Source organism: Rhinoderma darwinii, chromosome 8, assembly GCF_050947455.1.
Source record: "Rhinoderma darwinii isolate aRhiDar2 chromosome 8, aRhiDar2.hap1, whole genome shotgun sequence".
Lineage (NCBI taxonomy): Eukaryota > Metazoa > Chordata > Amphibia > Anura > Rhinodermatidae > Rhinoderma > Rhinoderma darwinii.
Genome location: NC_134694.1, coordinates 1,911,521 through 1,933,024, shown reverse-complemented (window position 1 = coordinate 1,933,024; position 21,504 = coordinate 1,911,521). Strand labels below are relative to the sequence as shown.

The following is a 21,504-nucleotide window of genomic DNA, read 5'->3' as shown; positions in this document are numbered from 1 at the left end:
GATATGCCATTAATGTCCGTGATGGGAATACCCCTTTTATGACCTATCCATTGGATAGGTCATAACTTACCCCTTCAAAACCAGTGACGTCTTCTCTGATTGGAGTTGTTCACTTTCCTTTTTCTTCATTTGGCCCAGACTTCCGTAAAGACTTTCCCGGCCACGAATCATCTTTGCAGAGTTTGCTGCCCAGGCATCTTTAGAACTTTGCTTTCTAGAACATCCATACCTGCTCATAGTGCCCAACACAGTAATAGTGCCCCCTTAGGCCCTGTTCACACACAGTTTTTTGCAGGAGGAAAATTCTGCCTCAAAATTTCGTTTCGGATTTTGAGGCAGATTTTGACCTTCCTGCACGCCGTTTGTTGCGATTTTCGCTGCGTTTTTCGCTCGCGCCCAGTGAGTGCTACGGGCAAAAAACTCTGCGAAATACTCTTTCTCTGCCTCCCATTGATGTCAATGGGAGGTCGGAGGTGTAAATGCTCGAAGATAGGGCATGACGCTTCTTTTTACCGCAAGCGTTTTTTCCCTCTTGCGGTAAAAAAAGCGTCTGTATTTTCGGCCGTTTTTTGGCGCGTTTTCCGACGCGGTTTTTCGCGTAAAAAAACTCTGTGAACAGGGCCTTAGTGCTCCACACAATAATGGTGTCCCTTAGTCCCCACACACAGCAATCATTTCCCACAGTAATCATGTGCCCAAATTGTAAGAGTGCCCCCTACTGTATTGGTGCCAACTTAGTGCCCTGTATACCAGAATTATGAACCTTCGTTTCCCCCACTCCGTAATGGTGCCCTCAAACAAACAATAAAACTGTTACTCACCTAGGCCCTGTCCTACCATGAACGGAGCTACCCAGTCTCAGGCTGAAAGTCTCCTCTGCTACTTTTGGCCTGCAGCCTATGAGACATCAAGACCGGACCCCTGTACATGCCAGCACTGAGCCCATGATAGCGCAGACAGGCGTGATGATATCAATTGAATGTGCCTCCTGCACAGGGGTTCATTACACGTGTCTTATGGCCCTTAAGTGGTGGGGTATTACCTCTCCTGTGGCCATAACCCGAGGAGTAATTATGTAATTCCCAGGATTCCTCCATCTCATTATCATTATCACTGTTGTGGATGAAGTTAATGTCACTCCGGTTCTTATAATGACTTTCTATAACGCTTATCTTCTGTTCTAAGATAACAACATTATATCTAAATGAGTCAGCGGCACAACGACGATCAGTGAGTGAGCAATGCGCCATCCTCAAACCTCCAGAGAAGTTCAATAGATCTCACCCGTGGCACATGGTAGGGGAATACATCCTGCTAAGATCAGTGACTGCAGCTCAGGTAGTCTGTAATACTCCTGCTCTAAATGATCCGAGGTTCAGGCTGCTACTCTGTCCCTCCACCATGCTTGACACTGCAGCTCTGCTAATTTGCTTCCACTGGCAGTGATACATTCCATTATCGGACACACTCCGCACATCACAGCTTTGCAGACATAGTGCAGTATGTGCATGGGGCAAATGAAAACAGGTCATGACTAATCACCATAAATCTACTACACCCCCCTTCATGAAAAAAAGAAAAGAAGTGAACCCGTCATAACAGCCTTTGCTTGTCCTTAATCATGTCTGGGATTCAGGGCCGCCAAATTCAATACATGTAAATGACTAATATCTGTAAAAGCAGATTGAGCAGTGAATTACTCAGCCATGTTGTGTATTTTCATCCCCGGTTTGGGAACCGCCGAGTATTTTGGGATTATCTTGGTTTTCTAAAAGCTATTTCAAGGACGCATTACATGGGATTATGTGGCTTTATTGATGCTTTTAGGCAATCCTCGCTCAGTGTTCTAGTATTTTAGCAATACTTAGCATCTGTTTTTTTTTTTTATATTGAATTCCACTTCAACATAGCGGCCAGAAGCCATAACCTTGCACACACCCTTCAAATTTACTTTAAAAAATAATTATTATGTCATTCCTTTAGGGTTTATTCACACAGTGGGGTGAAAAGTACACTGTAAAATTGTATGTGTTTTTGCCGTTTTTTTTTTTTTTCTTTGCAGTTACCATTGAAGCCGTGGCAAAATCGCAGGTGTTTTTGCAGTGCGGTTTTCGGCCATGTGTCGATAAATGGCGGCAAAACCGCATCGGGTGAATTACTGTCCGTAAATGAGTACATCCAGAGGTTGTATGTACCTGATGAACCTAATACTTATCTTACTCTGGCATTCAATAATCCAGAAAGTCTGATAATCCACCACGTGTTTTCAGTACAGAAATGCCATATGATAATTTCTCATCAGGGAGTCCTTTATAAATTATTACAGTAGGGCTTGTTTGGTCAGACATTGACTATAACGGGCTCAGTATGCGGCCACTAAAAACAGCGGAGCATAGCCGAAAGGAAACTCTGCGGCGCTGCACTTCCCAACTCCACTGCCACTTTGTACTGGCGATCGGTGGGGGTCACGGCAGTTGGATCGCAGCAATCGGACATTAATGGTTTACCCTTGCCATATGCCATAATGTCTTTACTGAGACACCCGCACATAAATGGGACTCCGTGTATTCCTATAGACATATCTGTCGCACTCCGTCATGATACTGACGTCATCTGGCCAAGGCCTTCTCGGACAATAGTCAATGCCCCTGAAGCTCCATCATATTAAACAATAAGGATCTATTCACACGTCACTGTGAGGTTCGGTTAGAAACGCATACGAAGAGACGCCAGAATTTTTACCGCAATTTGGTGCATTTTTCACATAAACCTCGTTCTAAACGCACCGTGTGACTGGACCCTAACAGACGACGTTCTGATACACTTAACGCTAAAATTCTACTCAGTCATTTCTATTCTGGTAGATTGTGTCCAATGCGTTGATGTGTTTTCCATAATGTCACGTGACCGCAGCTGTCACTATAGACGACGTTGCTGCAGCCAATTACTATGGATGAAACGTCGCCCTTGTATCAGAAACCATTATTGACTAGTCACTCAGACATAAAACACTGGATAGGACAGACAAATGCAGAATTTTTAGAGTATGACCGCACATACTGGATTTGCTGAGGAAAGTTTTCACCCCAAGGTAACTCTGCAGCAATGTCACTACATGTGAACTAAGCCTAAGAATTTCAGTTTGGGTGTTTGATATGAATATGAAGTAATGGGTGGGGGTCATCAGTACAGAAGCTGCGTTGTGGCTGCCGTCAGTGAGGCTCCTAGAAGAGATCCTTAGAGATTTTGCTGCCTTTATAACTATGTAAAAATATGCAATAAAATCCCCGGAGAAAGCGAGATTCCTGAGGAAAACATGTGAATAGAACCGTAAGGCCGCTATAATCCCCGGACTACGTCCTGTACGCCATTCACAATCCGCTTCATGGTCTATAATGTGTAACATTAGTGCAGCTGAGGGGACGTCTCCCAAATATATAATGTATCCTCCAGTCACCTCACACGAAGGTCACAGCGTGGGGGTCCCCAGACTCAGAGCAGTCACTTTCTGTGTCACCTACTCTCCCCTGACCCAGCATGTTGTCTAATTATACAGCACCCAACTTCTCTCTCCTGAGACTGCATGCTTTTTAGGCTTACAATGCACACTCTCATTAGACTGCACCCCGCCTCTCTCCTGAGACTGCATGCTTTTTAGGCTTACAATCCACGCTCTCTCATTAGACCGCACTATGACTCTCCCCCCTGAGACTGCATGCTTTTTAGGCTTACAATGCACCCTTTCTCATTAGACTGCACCCAGCCCTCTCCCCTGAGACTCATTAGACTGCTGCCATTCCTGCACTCAGACTTCAGTCCAATCCTTTCATTATAGACTGCTCCTTGTTCTGATCTTGACTTTCCTCACTAGATGACACACCATTGCGTGACCGTTTGCAGCCTCCCTCTCATTAGACTGCTCCTCCCTCTGCACTCTCTCCTCCTTCTCATGCTTCTTCCTGATCTCAGCAGTACAACTTTTGTTTTCATGTATTTTTTTTTTCATCCGTCACTGGAGGTGAGAGCTGTGCCCCCTTTATGCCAGGAGCCCACCCTGACCTTCATCTGACAGGTGCCAATCATCCATCTGGGGGAAGGGGTACTGCTGCTGCACCAGCTACCTGATCACGCTCCACTCTACTTCTCTCACTGCAAGTAACTCTCCTAAACACTTTGTATCCTTCACTGTCTTCTCTGCTAAAACCAGTGCCCCCCAAATCTCCTGCCCGTCCCCAGCACCAGGCTGCTGCTATAGTTTGTAGTTCCTCCCAGCTTGTAAAAAGTAAGCACACCTTTTCCCTACATACCTACCCCACCTGTCTGCTGATTTCCATCTCTCCTCCCAGCTGCCCCCAATCACACACCCTGTAACTGTCAGCAATCAGCGGCCGAGCTCCGCCACATGACAAGTATTCATTGTTCTACACTTCTCTTTTCTGACTTTCAGTCCCTACACTTGCACCCTGTACCCCATTTTTGGGGGGTTTGTGTCTCAGGATGGATCTCTGGTGGGTTTTCTTGTACACCGTGGTCCTTCTGGTCCCCTTTCTCCTCATGCAAATAAGCAGCACCTTCAAATTCCACTTTAAAATCTTCTCTTACTGCATCTTATGCCTTATCCTATCTGCGATGGCAGTGCCCGTGTGCCTGCTGAAAAATGGGGGCCGGACGGTGGACAATATGAGGTGAGCCACGGGCAGTAATGTTATTGGTTGTGCTGTGATATGTGGACAGATTAGCAAAATGATAATTATTTGAATGGTCACGTGGAGTTGTGAGAAATGTTGGAGGTAAATATAATATGAATAATCAGTGGAAGAATAGGTTCAATAACGTTGGCTTACATATATAGCACCCCCTGCCCCATTATATCAGATATCACCTGGCTGTTACAGACCTATCTGCAGGGGCCCTTATATATTACAATGATCTCTAATGTAACCTAGCCATCTTGTTACAATTGTATCCAGGCTAAACACACATCTCTCTACTTTTCTGATAGTTTGTAACAGTGTATCAATGCAGGTTCATGGTTTTTATACCGTGCGGTGCATGGCGTTAAAAAAAGTTAAACAATAATAACAAAGTTATCAATAAAAGTCAGTCAATAAAGATCCAAAAATAGTGTTAATAAAAAAATACAACTAGCACTGAAAAAAAATCAAGCGGGTCATAAAACTAAGCAAATAGAAAAATAAAAACGTTATAGCTCTTAGGATTCAGTGACAAATAAACGAAAAAAATTGCTGCTACATAAGGGGTTAGAGCACCCATCAGCTCTCGGGCCGTATTTCACGGTCCAACGATCGGGCAAACGCTCGTTCATCGGCTGATCTGCTCATTTATGCGGCCAATAAGATGGTCGTTAGTCGGCAGCACATCTCCCTAAACAGAGAGATGTGCTGCCGACATGATTGAAAAATATGGGGACGAATAATTGTTGTAACGATCACTCAACCCCATACATTACCGATCATATCTCCGTGTGAAAGGAGTAAACAAACGCCGATCAACCAGCTGTCCCTTAGTAAATACCGTATGCGTATTCACCAATAAATAATGCTGGAGCAGCTTTTCTTAGAACTCTTTATCGTACCATTCCTCTTTGTTGTTCCTCCTGGAAATATATGAATAAATTGATAACTGTGTGGTATTATATTCCTTCTCAGTACTGTTCCACACGCCCCATTGACAAGAGGAATGGTAACGCCCAGTTTGTAAATGTATTTATATATTTTCAGGATTAATAAAAGAGGAGCAGTACAGTGCAGAGGCGAAAGAAGTGCTCTAAAGTTATTTTATAGGGAACACAAGTATGTACTAAAACTGACATGTCAGGAGAGCTGACAGATCCTCTATACTACACCACACAGGAGAACTGACAGCTCCTCTATACTACACCACACAGGAGAACTGACAGATCCTCTATACTACACCACACAGGAGAACTGACAGCTCCTCTATACTACACCACACAGGAGAACTGACAGATCCTCTATACTACACACAGGAGAGCTGACAGCTCCTCTATACTACACCACACAGGAGAGCTGACAGACCCTCTATACTACACCACACAGGAGAGCTGTCAGCCCCTCTATACTACACCACACAGGAGAACTAACAGCTCCTCTATACTACACCACACAGGAGAGCTGACAGATCCTCTATACTACACCACACAGGAGAGCTGACAGCTCCTCTATACTACACCACACAGGAGAGCTGACAGCTCCTCTATACTACACACAGGAGAACTGACAGCTCCTCTATACTACACCACACAGGAGAACTGACAGCTCCTCTATACTACACCACACAGGAGAGCTGACAGATCCTCTATACTACACCACACAGGAGAACTGACAGCTCCTCTATACTACACCACACAGGAGAACTGACAGATCCTCTATACTACACCACACAGGAGAACTGACAGCTCCTCTATACTACACCACACAGGAGAACTGACAGATCCTCTATACTACACACAGGAGAGCTGACAGCTCCTCTATACTACACCACACAGGAGAGCTGACAGACCCTCTATACTACACCACACAGGAGAGCTGTCAGCCCCTCTATACTACACCACACAGGAGAACTAACAGCTCCTCTATACTACACCACACAGGAGAGCTGACAGATCCTCTATACTACACCACACAGGAGAGCTGACAGCTCCTCTATACTACACCACACAGGAGAGCTGACAGCTCCTCTATACTACACACAGGAGAACTGACAGCTCCTCTATACTACACCACACAGGAGAACTGACAGCTCCTCTATACTACACCACACAGGAGAACTGACAGATCCTCTATACTACACCACACAGGAGAACTGACAGCTCCTCTATACTACACCACACAGGAGAACTGACAGCTCCTCTATACTACACCACACAGGAGAGCTGACAGATCCTCTATATTACACCACACAGGAGAACTGACAGATCCTCTATACTACACCACACAGGAGAACTGACAGCTCCTCTATACTACACCACACAGGAGAGCTGACAGATCCTCTATACTACACCACACAGGAGAGCTGACAGATCCTCTATACTACACCACACAGGAGAGCTGACAGATCCCCTATACTACACACAGGAGAGCTGACAGATCCTCTATACTACACACAGGAGAGCTGACAGCTCCTCTATACTACACCACACAGGAGAGCTGACAGACCCTCTATACTACACCACACAGGAGAGCTGTCAGCCCCTCTATACTACACCACACAGGAGAACTAACAGCTCCTCTATACTACACCACACAGGAGAGCTGACAGATCCTCTATACTACACCACACAGGAGAGCTGACAGATCCTCTATACTACACCACACAGGAGAGCTGACAGATCCTCTATACTACACCACACAGGAGAGCTGACCATTCCTCTATACTACACCACACAGGAGAGCTGACAGCCCCTCTATACTACACCACACAGGAGAGCTGACAGCTCCTCTATATTACACCACACAGGAGAACTGACAGCTCCTCTATACTACACCACACAGGAGAGCTGACAGATCCTCTATATTACACCACACAGGAGAACTGACAGATCCTCTATACTACACCACACAGGAGAACTGACAGATCCTCTATACTACACCACACAGGAGAGCTGACAGATCCCCTATACTACACACAGGAGAGCTGACAGATCCTCTATACTACACACAGGAGAGCTGACAGCTCCTCTATACTACACCACACAGGAGAGCTGACAGACCCTCTATACTACACCACACAGGAGAGCTGTCAGCCCCTCTATACTACACCACACAGGAGAACTAACAGCTCCTCTATACTACACCACACAGGAGAGCTGACAGATCCTCTATACTACACCACACAGGAGAGCTGACAGATCCTCTATACTACACCACACAGGAGAGCTGACAGATCCTCTATACTACACCACACAGGAGAGCTGACCATTCCTCTATACTACACCACACAGGAGAGCTGACAGCCCCTCTATACTACACCACACAGGAGAGCTGACAGCTCCTCTATATTACACCACACAGGAGAACTGACAGCTCCTCTATACTACACCACACAGGAGAGCCGACAGATCCTCTATACTACACCACACAGGAGAGCTGACAGCTCCTCTATACTACACCACACAGGAGAGCGGACAGCTCCTCTATACTACACCACACCACACAGGAGAGCTGACAGCTCCTCTATACTACACCACACAGGAGAGCTGACAGATCCTCTATACTACACCACACAGGAGAGCTGACCGATCCCCTATACTACACCACATAGGAGAGCTGACAGATCCTCTTTACTACACCACACAGGAGGGCTGATAGCTCCTCTATACTACACCACACAGGAGAGCTGACGGCTCCTCTATACTACACACAGGAGAGCTGACAGCTCCTCTATACTACACACAGGAGAACTGACAGCTCCTCTATACTACACACAGGAGAACTGACAGCTCCTCTATACTACACACAGGAGAACTGACAGATCCTCTATACTACACCACACAGGAGAGCTGACAGATCCCCTATACTACACCACACAGGAGAGCGGACAGCTCCTCTATACTACACCACACAGGAGAGCTGACAGATCCTCTATACTACACCACACAGGAGAGCTGACAGCTCCTCTATACTACACACAGGAGAGCTGACAGCTCCTCTATACTACACACAGGAGAGATGACAGCTCCTCTATACTACTCACAGGAGAACTGACAGCTCCTCTATACTACACACAGTAGAACTGACAGATCCTCTATACTACACCACACAGGAGAGCTGACATATCCCCTATACTACACCACACAGGAGAGCTGACATATCCCCTATACTACACCACACAGGAGAGCCGACAGATCCTCTATACTACACCACATAGGAGAGCTGACAGCTCCTCTATACTACACACAGGAGAACTGACAGATCCTCTATACTACACCACACAGGAGAGCTGACAGATCCCCTATACTACACCACACAGGAGAGCGGACAGCTCCTCTATACTACACCACACAGGAGAGCTGACAGATCCTCTATACTACACCACACAGGAGAGCTGACAGATCCTCTATACTACACCACACAGGAGAGCTGACAGCTCCTCTATACTACACACAGGAGAGCTGACAGCTCCTCTATACTACACACAGGAGAGATGACGGCTCCTCTATACTACTCACAGGAGAACTGACAGCTCCTCTATACTACACACAGTAGAACTGACAGATCCTCTATACTACACCACACAGGAGAGCTGACATATCCCCTATACTACACCACACAGGAGAGCCGACAGATCCTCTATACTACACCACATAGGAGAGCTGACAGCTCCTCTATACTACACACAGGAGAGCTGACCGATCCCCTATACTACACCACATAGGAGAGCTGACAGATCCTCTTTACTACACCACACAGGAGAGCTGATAGCTCCTCTATACTACACCACACAGGAGAGCTGACGGCTCCTCTATACTACACACAGGAGAGCTGACAGCTCCTCTATACTACACACAGGAGAACTGACAGCTCCTCTATACTACACACAGGAGAGCTGACAGCTCCTCTATACTACACACAGGAGAACTGACAGATCCTCTATACTACACCACACAGGAGAGCTGACAGATCCCCTATACTACACCACACAGGAGAGCCGACAGATCCTCTATACTACACCACATAGGAGAGCTGACAGCTCCTCTATACTACACCACACAGGAGAGGTGACCGCTCCTCTATACTACACCACACAGGAGAACTGACAGCTCCTCTATACTACACCACACAGGAGAGCTGACAGATCCTCTATACTACACCACACAGGAGAACTGACAGCTCCTCTATACTACACCACACAGGAGAGCTGACAGATCCTCTATACTACACCACACAGGAGAGCTGACAGATCCCCTATACTACACCACACAGGAGAACTGACAGCTCCTCTATACTACACCACACAGGAGAACTGACAGCTCCTCTATACTACACCACACAGGAGAGCTGACAGATCCTCTATACTACACCACACAGGAGAGCTGACAGATCCCCTATACTACACCACACAGGAGAGCTGATAGCTCCTCTATACTACACCACACAGGAGAGCTGACAGATCCTCTATACTACACCACACAGGAGAGCTGACAGCTCCTCTATACTACACACAGGAGAACTGACAGCTCCTCTATACTACACACAGGAGAACTGACAGATCCTCTATACTACACCACACAGGAGAATTGACAGATCCTCTATACTACACCACACAGGAGAGCTGACAGATCCCCTATACTACACCACACAGGAGAGCCGACAGATCCTCTATACTACACCACATAGGAGAGCTGACAGATCCTCTATACTACACCACACAGGAGAGCTGACAGCTCCTCTATACTACACCACACAGGAGAGCTGACAGCTCCTCTATACTACACCACACAGGAGAGCTGACAGATCCTCTATACTACACCACACAGGAGAGCTGACCATTCCTCTATACTACACCACACAGGAGAGCTGACAGATCCTCTATACTACACCACACAGGAGAGCTGACAGATCCCCTATACTACACACAGGAGAGCTGACAGATCCCCTATACTACACTCAGGAGAGCTGACAGATCCTCTATACTACACCACACAGGAGAACTGACAGCTCCTCTATACTACACCACACAGGAGAGCTGACAGATCCTCTATACTACACCACACAGGAGAACTGACAGCTCCTCTATACTACACCACACAGGAGAGCTGACAGATCCCCTATACTACACACAGGAGAGCTGACAGATCCTCTATACTACACACAGGAGAGCTGACAGATCCTCTATACTACACCACACAGGAGAGCTGACAGATCCTCTATACTACACCACACAGGAGAGCTGACAGATCCCCTATACTACACACAGGAGAGCTGACAGATCCTCTATACTACACCACACAGGAGAACTGACAGCTCCTCTATACTACACCACACAGGAGAGCTGACAGATCCCCTATACTACACACAGGAGAGCTGACAGATCCTCTATACTACACACAGGAGAGCTGACAGATCCTCTATATTACACCACACAGGAGAGCTGACAGATCCTCTATACCACACAGGAGAACTGACAGCTCCTCTATACTACACACAGGATAACTGACAGATCCTCTATACTACACCACACAGGAGAGCTGACAGATCCCCTATACTACACCACATAGGAGAGCTGACAGCTCCTCTATACTACACCACACAGGAGAGCCGACAGATCCTCTATACTACACCACATAGGAGAACTGACAGATCCTCTATACTACACCACACAGGAGAACTGACAGCTCCTCTATACTACACCACACAGGAGAGCCGACAGATCCTCTATACTACACCACATAGGAGAGCTGACAGCTCCTCTATACTACACCACACAGGAGAGCCGACAGATCCTCTATACTACACCACATAGGAGAACTGACAGATCCTCTATACTACACCACACAGGAGAACTGACAGCTCCTCTATACTACACCACACAGGAGAGCCGACAGATCCTCTATACTACACCACACAGGAGAACTGACAGATCCTCTATACTACACCACACAGGAGAGCTGACAGATCCCCTATACTACACCACACAGGAGAGCCGACAGATCCTCTATACTACACCACATAGGAGAGCTGACAGCTCCTCTATACTACACACAGGAGAACTGACAGATCCTCTATACTACACCACACAGGAGAGCTGACAGATCCCCTATACTACACCACACAGGAGAGCTGACAGCTCCTCTATACTACACCACACAGGAGAGGTGACCGCTCCTCTATACTACACCACACAGGAGAACTGACAGCTCCTCTATACTACACCACACAGGAGAGCTGACAGATCCTCTATACTACACCACACAGGAGAACTGACAGCTCCTCTATACTACACCACACAGGAGAGCTGACAGATCCTCTATACTACACCACACAGGAGAGCTGACAGATCCCCTATACTACACCACACAGGAGAACTGACAGCTCCTCTATACTACACCACACAGGAGAACTGACAGCTCCTCTATACTACACCACACAGGAGAGCTGACAGATCCTCTATACTACACCACACAGGAGAGCTGACAGATCCCCTATACTACACCACACAGGAGAGCTGATAGCTCCTCTATACTACACCACACAGGAGAGCTGACAGATCCTCTATACTACACCACACAGGAGAGCTGACAGCTCCTCTATACTACACACAGGAGAACTGACAGCTCCTCTATACTACACACAGGAGAACTGACAGATCCTCTATACTACACCACACAGGAGAATTGACAGATCCTCTATACTACACCACACAGGAGAGCTGACAGATCCCCTATACTACACCACACAGGAGAGCCGACAGATCCTCTATACTACACCACATAGGAGAGCTGACAGATCCTCTATACTACACCACACAGGAGAGCTGACAGCTCCTCTATACTACACCACACAGGAGAGCTGACAGCTCCTCTATACTACACCACACAGGAGAGCCGACAGATCCTCTATACTACACCACATAGGAGAACTGACAGATCCTCTATACTACACCACACAGGAGAACTGACAGCTCCTCTATACTACACCACACAGGAGAGCCGACAGATCCTCTATACTACACCACATAGGAGAACTGACAGATCCTCTATACTACACCACACAGGAGAACTGACAGCTCCTCTATACTACACCACACAGGAGAGCCGACAGATCCTCTATACTACACCACATAGGAGAGCTGACAGCTCCTCTATACTACACCACACAGGAGAGCCGACAGATCCTCTATACTACACCACATAGGAGAACTGACAGATCCTCTATACTACACCACACAGGAGAACTGACAGCTCCTCTATACTACACCACACAGGAGAGCCGACAGATCCTCTATACTACACCACACAGGAGAACTGACAGATCCTCTATACTACACCACACAGGAGAGCTGACAGATCCCCTATACTACACCACACAGGAGAGCCGACAGATCCTCTATACTACACCACATAGGAGAGCTGACAGCTCCTCTATACTACACACAGGAGAACTGACAGATCCTCTATACTACACCACACAGGAGAGCAGACAGATCCCCTATACTACACCACACAGGAGAGCTGACAGCTCCTCTATACTACACCACACAGGAGAGGTGACCGCTCCTCTATACTACACCACACAGGAGAACTGACAGCTCCTCTATACTACACCACACAGGAGAGCTGACAGATCCTCTATACTACACCACACAGGAGAACTGACAGCTCCTCTATACTACACCACACAGGAGAGCTGACAGATCCTCTATACTACACCACACAGGAGAGCTGACAGATCCCCTATACTACACCACACAGGAGAACTGACAGCTCCTCTATACTACACCACACAGGAGAACTGACAGCTCCTCTATACTACACCACACAGGAGAGCTGACAGATCCTCTATACTACACCACACAGGAGAGCTGACAGATCCCCTATACTACACCACACAGGAGAGCTGATAGCTCCTCTATACTACACCACACAGGAGAGCTGACAGATCCTCTATACTACACCACACAGGAGAGCTGACAGCTCCTCTATACTACACACAGGAGAACTGACAGCTCCTCTATACTACACACAGGAGAACTGACAGATCCTCTATACTACACCACACAGGAGAATTGACAGATCCTCTATACTACACCACACAGGAGAGCTGACAGATCCCCTATACTACACCACACAGGAGAGCCGACAGATCCTCTATACTACACCACATAGGAGAGCTGACAGATCCTCTATACTACACCACACAGGAGAGCTGACAGCTCCTCTATACTACACCACACAGGAGAGCTGACAGCTCCTCTATACTACACCACACAGGAGAGCTGACAGATCCTCTATACACCACACAGGAGAGCTGACCATTCCTCTATACTACACCACACAGGAGAGCTGACAGATCCTCTATACTACACCACACAGGAGAGCTGACAGATCCCCTATACTACACACAGGAGAGCTGACAGATCCCCTATACTACACTCAGGAGAGCTGACAGATCCTCTATACTACACCACACAGGAGAACTGACAGCTCCTCTATACTACACCACACAGGAGAGCTGACAGATCCTCTATACTACACCACACAGGAGAACTGACAGCTCCTCTATACTACACCACACAGGAGAGCTGACAGATCCCCTATACTACACACAGGAGAGCTGACAGATCCTCTATACTACACACAGGAGAGCTGACAGATCCTCTATATTACACCACACAGGAGAGCTGACAGATCCTCTATACCACACAGGAGAACTGACAGCTCCTCTATACTACACACAGGATAACTGACAGATCCTCTATACTACACCACACAGGAGAGCTGACAGATCCCCTATACTACACCACATAGGAGAGCTGACAGCTCCTCTATACTACACCACACAGGAGAGCCGACAGATCCTCTATACTACACCACATAGGAGAACTGACAGATCCTCTATACTACACCACACAGGAGAACTGACAGCTCCTCTATACTACACCACACAGGAGAGCCGACAGATCCTCTATACTACACCACACAGGAGAGCTGACAGATCCTCTATACTACACCACACAGGAGAGCTGACAGATCCTCTATACTACACACAGGAGAGCTTGTTGGAGTTACTATTAACAGCTCTGTCTCTTCCGTTGTAATAATTATAGATGTAACTGCATCACTTAATAATCAGTGTAAAAATGTGCGCTGAAAAAGGAAAGCGTCCGCGCTGCTGTAACTTGCCTTATTGTGGAAATAATTAGTAGGTGACAGATTTTTTTCTAAAGCCTCAGTCAGGCCCGTTCTGTGCTGCCTAACCACCATGTATGAAACGACTTCCACAACTTCTGATAGATTTTGTATATCAATTCCTCGCCATGTTTAAAATCTCTGCTTGCTGTCACTGACTGGAAACATTATTGTTCATATCCAAGTGTTGAAAAGCCTTACAATTTATCTCTATAGGCTATTCGTTGTGAGCTTAAAGTGGTATTCCCATCTTAAAAAGTGAGTACGTATTGCTAGCATATGCCATTACTTCATGATCAGTGACCCCTTAATTCTGAGGATCAGTGAAGGACCATCACGAATCAGGAATTGTTGCCATATCATAGCAATATGCCATCAGTTCTGATAGTAGGAAAACCTTTTTTATTTTTTAATAGATTAAAAGCCCAAATCTCCCCCCTGTCCTCAACTCCAGGATTGATCGCTCTTACCTACGCTTATACATTGTCACAAACTAATCAGCTGTGGAAAGGGGAATGTTCTACATAAAATTAACCCTGCTTTTCCCACAATGCATAGGCAAAGAACCACATTGGAGATTAAATGAGGTTCCTGAGAGATGACAGGAAACCAGCAGCTTTTGATGTGACTAGAGTATAAGACATGATGTTATTTTTAGAGTTGTCTAATAAAATGTTTAGGTTAAACTTGTAAAATGAAATGTAAAGTGGAGACTTTTTATGTTATCATGGAGAGAGCACTTGTACAGATATGTGGGAGGAACAAGTTGCTTACGAAGTGCATTCTACGAGGTTCGTCTGTGCTACGGCCCATTGTGTTTGATGAGGCAATATTCCGGTGCGATAAATTCCATTCCTGTGAGTCTGGCGGGAGGTGATTCATTTTCTAATATTGTTCATTGTATTTCTGTTGTAGTTAACATGTCAAGGTCACAACATCATCCTGCCCAGAGTCACCTCATAGCTCTGCAGGCCTCATGCACCTGGTAGAGGCATGGGTACGGAGGCATGCGACACCCTGTAGGTAGGCACTCCATGTACCGCAATATCATGCTCCGCCCGTCGCGATACTGCAGAATGCTTGGTAATATATCATTTAATAGAGCATGCGGCGATTTATTTTCTTCGATTCTGTATGAAGGCGTACAGAAGTATCAGATCTGTATTATGGCTCTGTACTCCTCGGAGGTAGTATGGAGCCATAATACGCCTGTGTGCATGAGGCCTTAGACTGACTTCATTTCAGAATAGTGAACGCATCCTAATCTAATTCATTTAGTCATCTCTTTCTAGGAAAGCTGAGTGACGGCTAATATAGATATTTTACATAGGGACTGTCACTCAGATTTTTCAGATTCCTGAATAGCAAATCTGCCTGGTTACTCAGCACTATGTCTGGTATTACTGCTCCAATGCGGTTTGTCACTTTACTATAGATTCCTGGCTGGCAGATCTTGTTTTCTTCGCTGTAACGGCAGCCATATTGCTGCATAATAAAGCAGATTTGCCATTCAGGTGTTTAGGAAAGCAGAACGACAACCCCTGTATTAACATTAACAGCAGCCATTTAGCTACATAAGGGGTGTACTCAGATTTCCTAGACTCAAAAGAACTAGTCGGCCTAGTTTATACAGCAATTGTCCTCCGTAAACACTCCAACAGGACTTATCACCCAGCTTTCCTAGAGTCCTGAAAGGCAACCATTCCCAGCAATACAAGAATGAGAGATAGACGTCGGTATACTATACATTAAAAACTTGACTGGGGACACTATTTATTTGGTGCAGGGGTTGGTTATAGGGTATTGTTGGAGTTTGGTGGCAGATGTGGTCTTGTGAAGTCTTCTTTGTTGCCCGGTGCTGGTCGTTGTTGTAGTGACTTGTCGGTCATTAGTCCTGTTATGTGATCAGGAGCAGGAACGGAGTCGTAATCGCGTGGAGCGTGTAGAGACGGTTTGCTGGTTGCTCTTATAATAACACATCATGAATTGTTCATGGACAATGGGGAAGTAGTTGTACCAGGCGGCCACGGACGGATGTCAGGGAGGGAATATAGACAAGGAAGTCACTCAAATGTGTTTACTGAAAGTTCTATTTTTGGAAGTTTCCGTCCTGTTTTCATCGCAGTTTGGGTCGCAATACAGTGAAATTCCTTTAATCTGCCATTCAGTAATCCAGAAATTGTCATAATTCGGCACTGATTTCCTGCTCAGAACTGCGTAATTATTTTGGATACTACAAGACCAGAAGCAGAAGAGCAGAGAGATCTAGTGAGGAAATCCCCCCACACCCCGGTGATAGCGGTAGATCTTACATTCGCTTCCTCGAGGCTTTCTCCCCGTTATATACGTTTCTATGGCCGTCCAATAATCAAGAATATCTGATAACCCAGCGCCTAACATGTCCCATTAGTTCTGAATTAAATTAATATTTGTATTTGCAATAATTTTTATTGAAGTTTTCAGTAAATAATAAGTAAAGGAACTTTAAACAATGTGTGAAAAGTGTCCAAAGTTATCTTCAGATACAAGTGGTGAGGAACAATCAGAGAAAGAGGGAAGGAAAGAAAAGAGGGGAGGGGGAAGCAGTCAATCAGCGATTCAAGTGAGTCAAGTTATAAAACATTCTTAGAATAAACAATTCATATCAGTAACTATGCGAAGTCATCCATCATTGGCCATTACACAATAAGGTTTAGATTTCAGGGCAGGGCCGGCTCCAGGTGTATGTGGGCCCTTGGGCGACACAGACTTAGTGGGCCCCTTTGCGGAGGAACTCACGGCGGCAGTAAAACGGCAGAAAACTGCAGTTTGTACCCCCATATAGAAGTTAGACCCCCAGTTTGTGCCCCCATATGTACAGTGCCCTCTGTAGATAGTGCCACACACAGCTCTCCTGTAGATAGTGCCACACACAGCTCTCCTGTAGATAGTGCCACACACAGCTCTCCTGTAGATAGTGCCACACACAGTCCCCCTGTAGATAGTGCCACACACAGCCCCCCTGTAGATAGTGCCACACACAGCCCCCCTGTAGATAGTGCCACACACAGCCCCCCGTAGATAGTGCCACACACAGCCCCCCTGTAGATAGTGCCACACACAGCCCCCCTGTAGATAGTGCCACACACAGCTCTCCTGTAGATAGTGCCACACACAGCCCCCCTGTAGATAGTGCCACACACAGCTCTCCTGTAGATAGTGCCACACACAGCCCCCCTGTAGATAGTGCCACACACAGCTCTCCTGTAGATAGTGCCACACACAGCTCTCCTGTAGATAGTGCCACACACAGCCCCCCTGTAGATAGTGCCACACACAGCCCCCCTGTAGATAGTGCCACACACAGCCCCCCTGTAGATAGTGCCACACACAGCCCCCCTGTAGATAGTGCCACACACAGCTCTCCTGTAGATAGTGCCACACACAGCCCCCCTGTAGATAGTGCCACACACAGCCCCCCTGTAGATAGTGCCACACACAGCCCCCCTGTAGATAGTGCCACACACAGCCCCCCTGTAGATAGTGCCACACACAGCCCCCCTGTAGATAGTGCCACACACAGTCCCCCTTTGGGGCTCCATCTAGGAGTGCATTCCCCAGCCAGAGTGTTGCCGACACTCTGGCCGGGGATTCCGCTCCTGTATGGATAGTGACGTCAGGAGCGGAATCCCCGGCCAAAGCTTTGGCAGCTGAGTGGGCCCCCCACAAGGGTAGTGGGCCCCCCACAAGGGTAGTGGGCCCCGGCACTTGCCTGGGTTCGCCGGGTGCTGATGCCGGCCCTGTCTAAGAGTATGTTCACACGGCAACGCCAATTATGTCTGAAATGACGGAGCTGTTTTCAGGCGAAAACAGCTCCTGAATTTCAGAAGTTTTTGCATATACTCGCGTTTTTCGCGGCGTCTTTTACGGACGTAATTGGAGCTGTTTTTCATTGGAGTCAAAGAAAAACTGCTCCAATTATGTCCCAAGAAGTGACAGGCACTTCTTTGAGGCGTGCGTATTTTTTCGCGCCGCGTAAAATTACACCTTGTCTGAACAGAACATCGTAAACCCACTGAATTCAATGGGCAGACGGTTTGGAGCCGTTTTTTCGGCCGTAATTCGAGGCGTAAATCGCCTGAATTACGTCCGTAAATGGGGCGTGTGAACATACCCTAAGAGATTCACAGCTTTCTTCCAGGAGGTGACAATTGCAATTTTGGCTGCTAAAAAAAAGAAAGAGATGAATTTGTGGTCTTGTTTAGTTAAGTTACGCAATTGTCGTGTATGAACTGGAGTTTTCACTATATCAAAGTCACGATCCACTCCCTGTATACCACAAGTTACACTAAAAATATAAAATATGGGCCCACGTAGAAGATGTGTCCTGCTCCAGGATGAGAGCCCCGGCATGGCGGAGGAAATCTCTGCTACATATGTATTTTATGTTGAAGATGCGGTATGTGGAAACACATCAATCCTTGCAGCCGTCTCTGTATATCAATTTCTAGGAAAGCTGGGTGTCGACCATATATCACAGCTCCACAGGATTTGTCACTCAGCTTTCCCGCCAATCTGCCTAGTTATGCACTGATACATTCCCTGTACTCACTGTCTGTAACCTGGTACATGTGCCATTCAGAAAGCTGGGTGATCACCCCAATGAGAGCTGTAGTGGTTGCCTGTGATTGGCTGCAGCGTTCACATGGGCTGAAACGTCATCCCGGGAGGCCGGACTGGAGGAAGAAGCAGGGAGTTCTGGGTAAGTATAAACGTCTTTTGTTTTTTTACAGGTTGCTGTATATTGTGATTGGTAGTCACTGTCCAGGGTGCTGAAAGTTACTGCCGATCCTTTAACTCTTTCAGCACCCTGGACAGTGACTATTTACTGACGTCGCCTAGCAACGCTCCCATAATTATGGCAGCCCCATAGACTTCTATGGGCCTGCCCGTGCCGTAATTACGGCCTAAAATAGGACATGTTCTATATTTTTCAACGGCACGGGCACCTTCCCGTAAGCATACGTGTAGGTTCCCGTGGCCAATAGAAGTCCGTGGGTCCATAATTACGGGCGTTTTTACGTTCGTGTGCATGGGGCCTTACTAGGAGTCATCAGTGCATGTTGGTCCCTTTCTAAAAAAAAAAATCTATCAGTAAGAAAAATGGCACTCCATACTGCCTGCTACAACTGATATATGGAGCATCCTAATGTCCATGGGGGATGCCAAACAATGCATGCTGTTTCTGCAGTTATCCTAGGGATAAGTGGCACCTGTGTGGGTTGGCAGCCCCTAATCTCCCTTATAATGAGAATTGTCGTCAGTGCTGGTGTCTCTACAAGTGGTACTTGGAATAAACTCTCTTATTGTGATCATGATAGAAACCTAGTAATCGCTTCCATTTATCCTCTCGTACACATATAGTTGTATCTTGACGTTACGTAAAAAAATAATTATATTTAACTATTGCATATATTTCCTCGCTAAGAGGTGTAGTTTAGCCTTCGCCGTTTTGCGCTGCATTACTATTATTAATACTATTCTATTACAGCCAAAATCGCCTTCCTCCATTCGTCTGTTCTACGGAGCAGCTCGGCATTACTTCTATGAGCCTTTTATGAATCGCACGTCTTCAATTAACTACAACTCTGCCCATCCTGGGTCTCCGCCACCGCCTGGATCTCATCCTGGGCCTCTTGAATATTTACCGCATCTCTGTGGGCGTCCATAGTTTAAACTCCACCTGAAGGTGAAGGGAGCGAAGCGATAGAGAAGGAACAAGCAATAGTTACAAAGGTCTAAAGTCAAGGCTGACGCTCCAAAAATAGCTGAGGCCGGAGATAAGCTGCAGAATATTAATGCTTTCTGCTCGTTTATCCCACAGCACTTGTTGTAATTAGTGGAGCCGGTCACATGACCCTGCGACGTGCTGACTTCACAACTTCCCTGCACGTTCCGCAGCCATTATATCAAAGTGATGTATTTTAGCAAATTAGCTGTGTGGGAACGGGGTCTGCTCTCGATCTAGCAATTATTATTCTAAACTCCACCTGCAAATGTACTTAGTTGTGAATGAGACATTTTCATGAAATATTCTGGAGAGGTCACAGGCGCCGTGTTCGGAGGTAACAGAAAATATCCTGTCAAATGATAAATTGCTGGAAAAATACAACTTTCTCACATCTTAGTCTCCAGAAATCACTTCACAGTTCGAGGAGAGAAAAAGATGAAATATTTAATGGTCATTTACTGAAAGTAATTGGGCAAACATCCTTCCGCCGAGTGTCTGTAAATTTACACAGCGTGAAGGAAATTATTTGGAAGGCAATTAACGTTCCAGGCTTTATGCAATTCTATGTAAGAGCTCAGCGCCCAGTTCTTCAGGGATTCTGAGTGACCAGAAACGTGTCAGGAATCCACCAGTGTGCAACGAGACGTCCCAGAACTGGGAGTGAAGGGCAGGTAGGAGGCCTTATCCCGGGACAACCTGCACTTCATACTGTCCTTTTAGCAAGATGCCAGACCAGGCGGCCACCTCTAACCGGGCACAGGGTTATAATAAATCCCTGATGCCTGACCAGGACCACCATGACAATGCAATGAAGCACACGAGCTGTGGCAACTTTTGTTGTTTA

The 21,504-nt window shown here is 46.5% G+C and overlaps 1 protein-coding gene across 3 annotated transcripts in view; it reads left to right on the top strand.

The window, feature by feature from the left end:
- Nucleotides 1–3,972: 3,972 nt before the first annotated feature.
- Nucleotides 3,973–21,504, top strand: part of AGPAT2 (1-acylglycerol-3-phosphate O-acyltransferase 2) — a 29,673-nt gene continuing 12,141 nt past the window's right edge. Inside the window, exons 1-2 of one of the 3 annotated variants that reach the window (XM_075834628.1) lie at nt 3,993–4,072; nt 4,448–4,685. In XM_075834628.1, the coding sequence (XP_075690743.1) occupies nt 4,039–4,072; nt 4,448–4,685 (272 nt within the window). In that variant the 5' untranslated portion in view covers nt 3,993–4,038. Of the gene's footprint in view, nt 4,686–15,833; nt 15,914–21,504 lie in introns of those variants that run through there. The other 2 variants (XM_075834630.1, XM_075834631.1) reach the window with 2 other exon arrangements.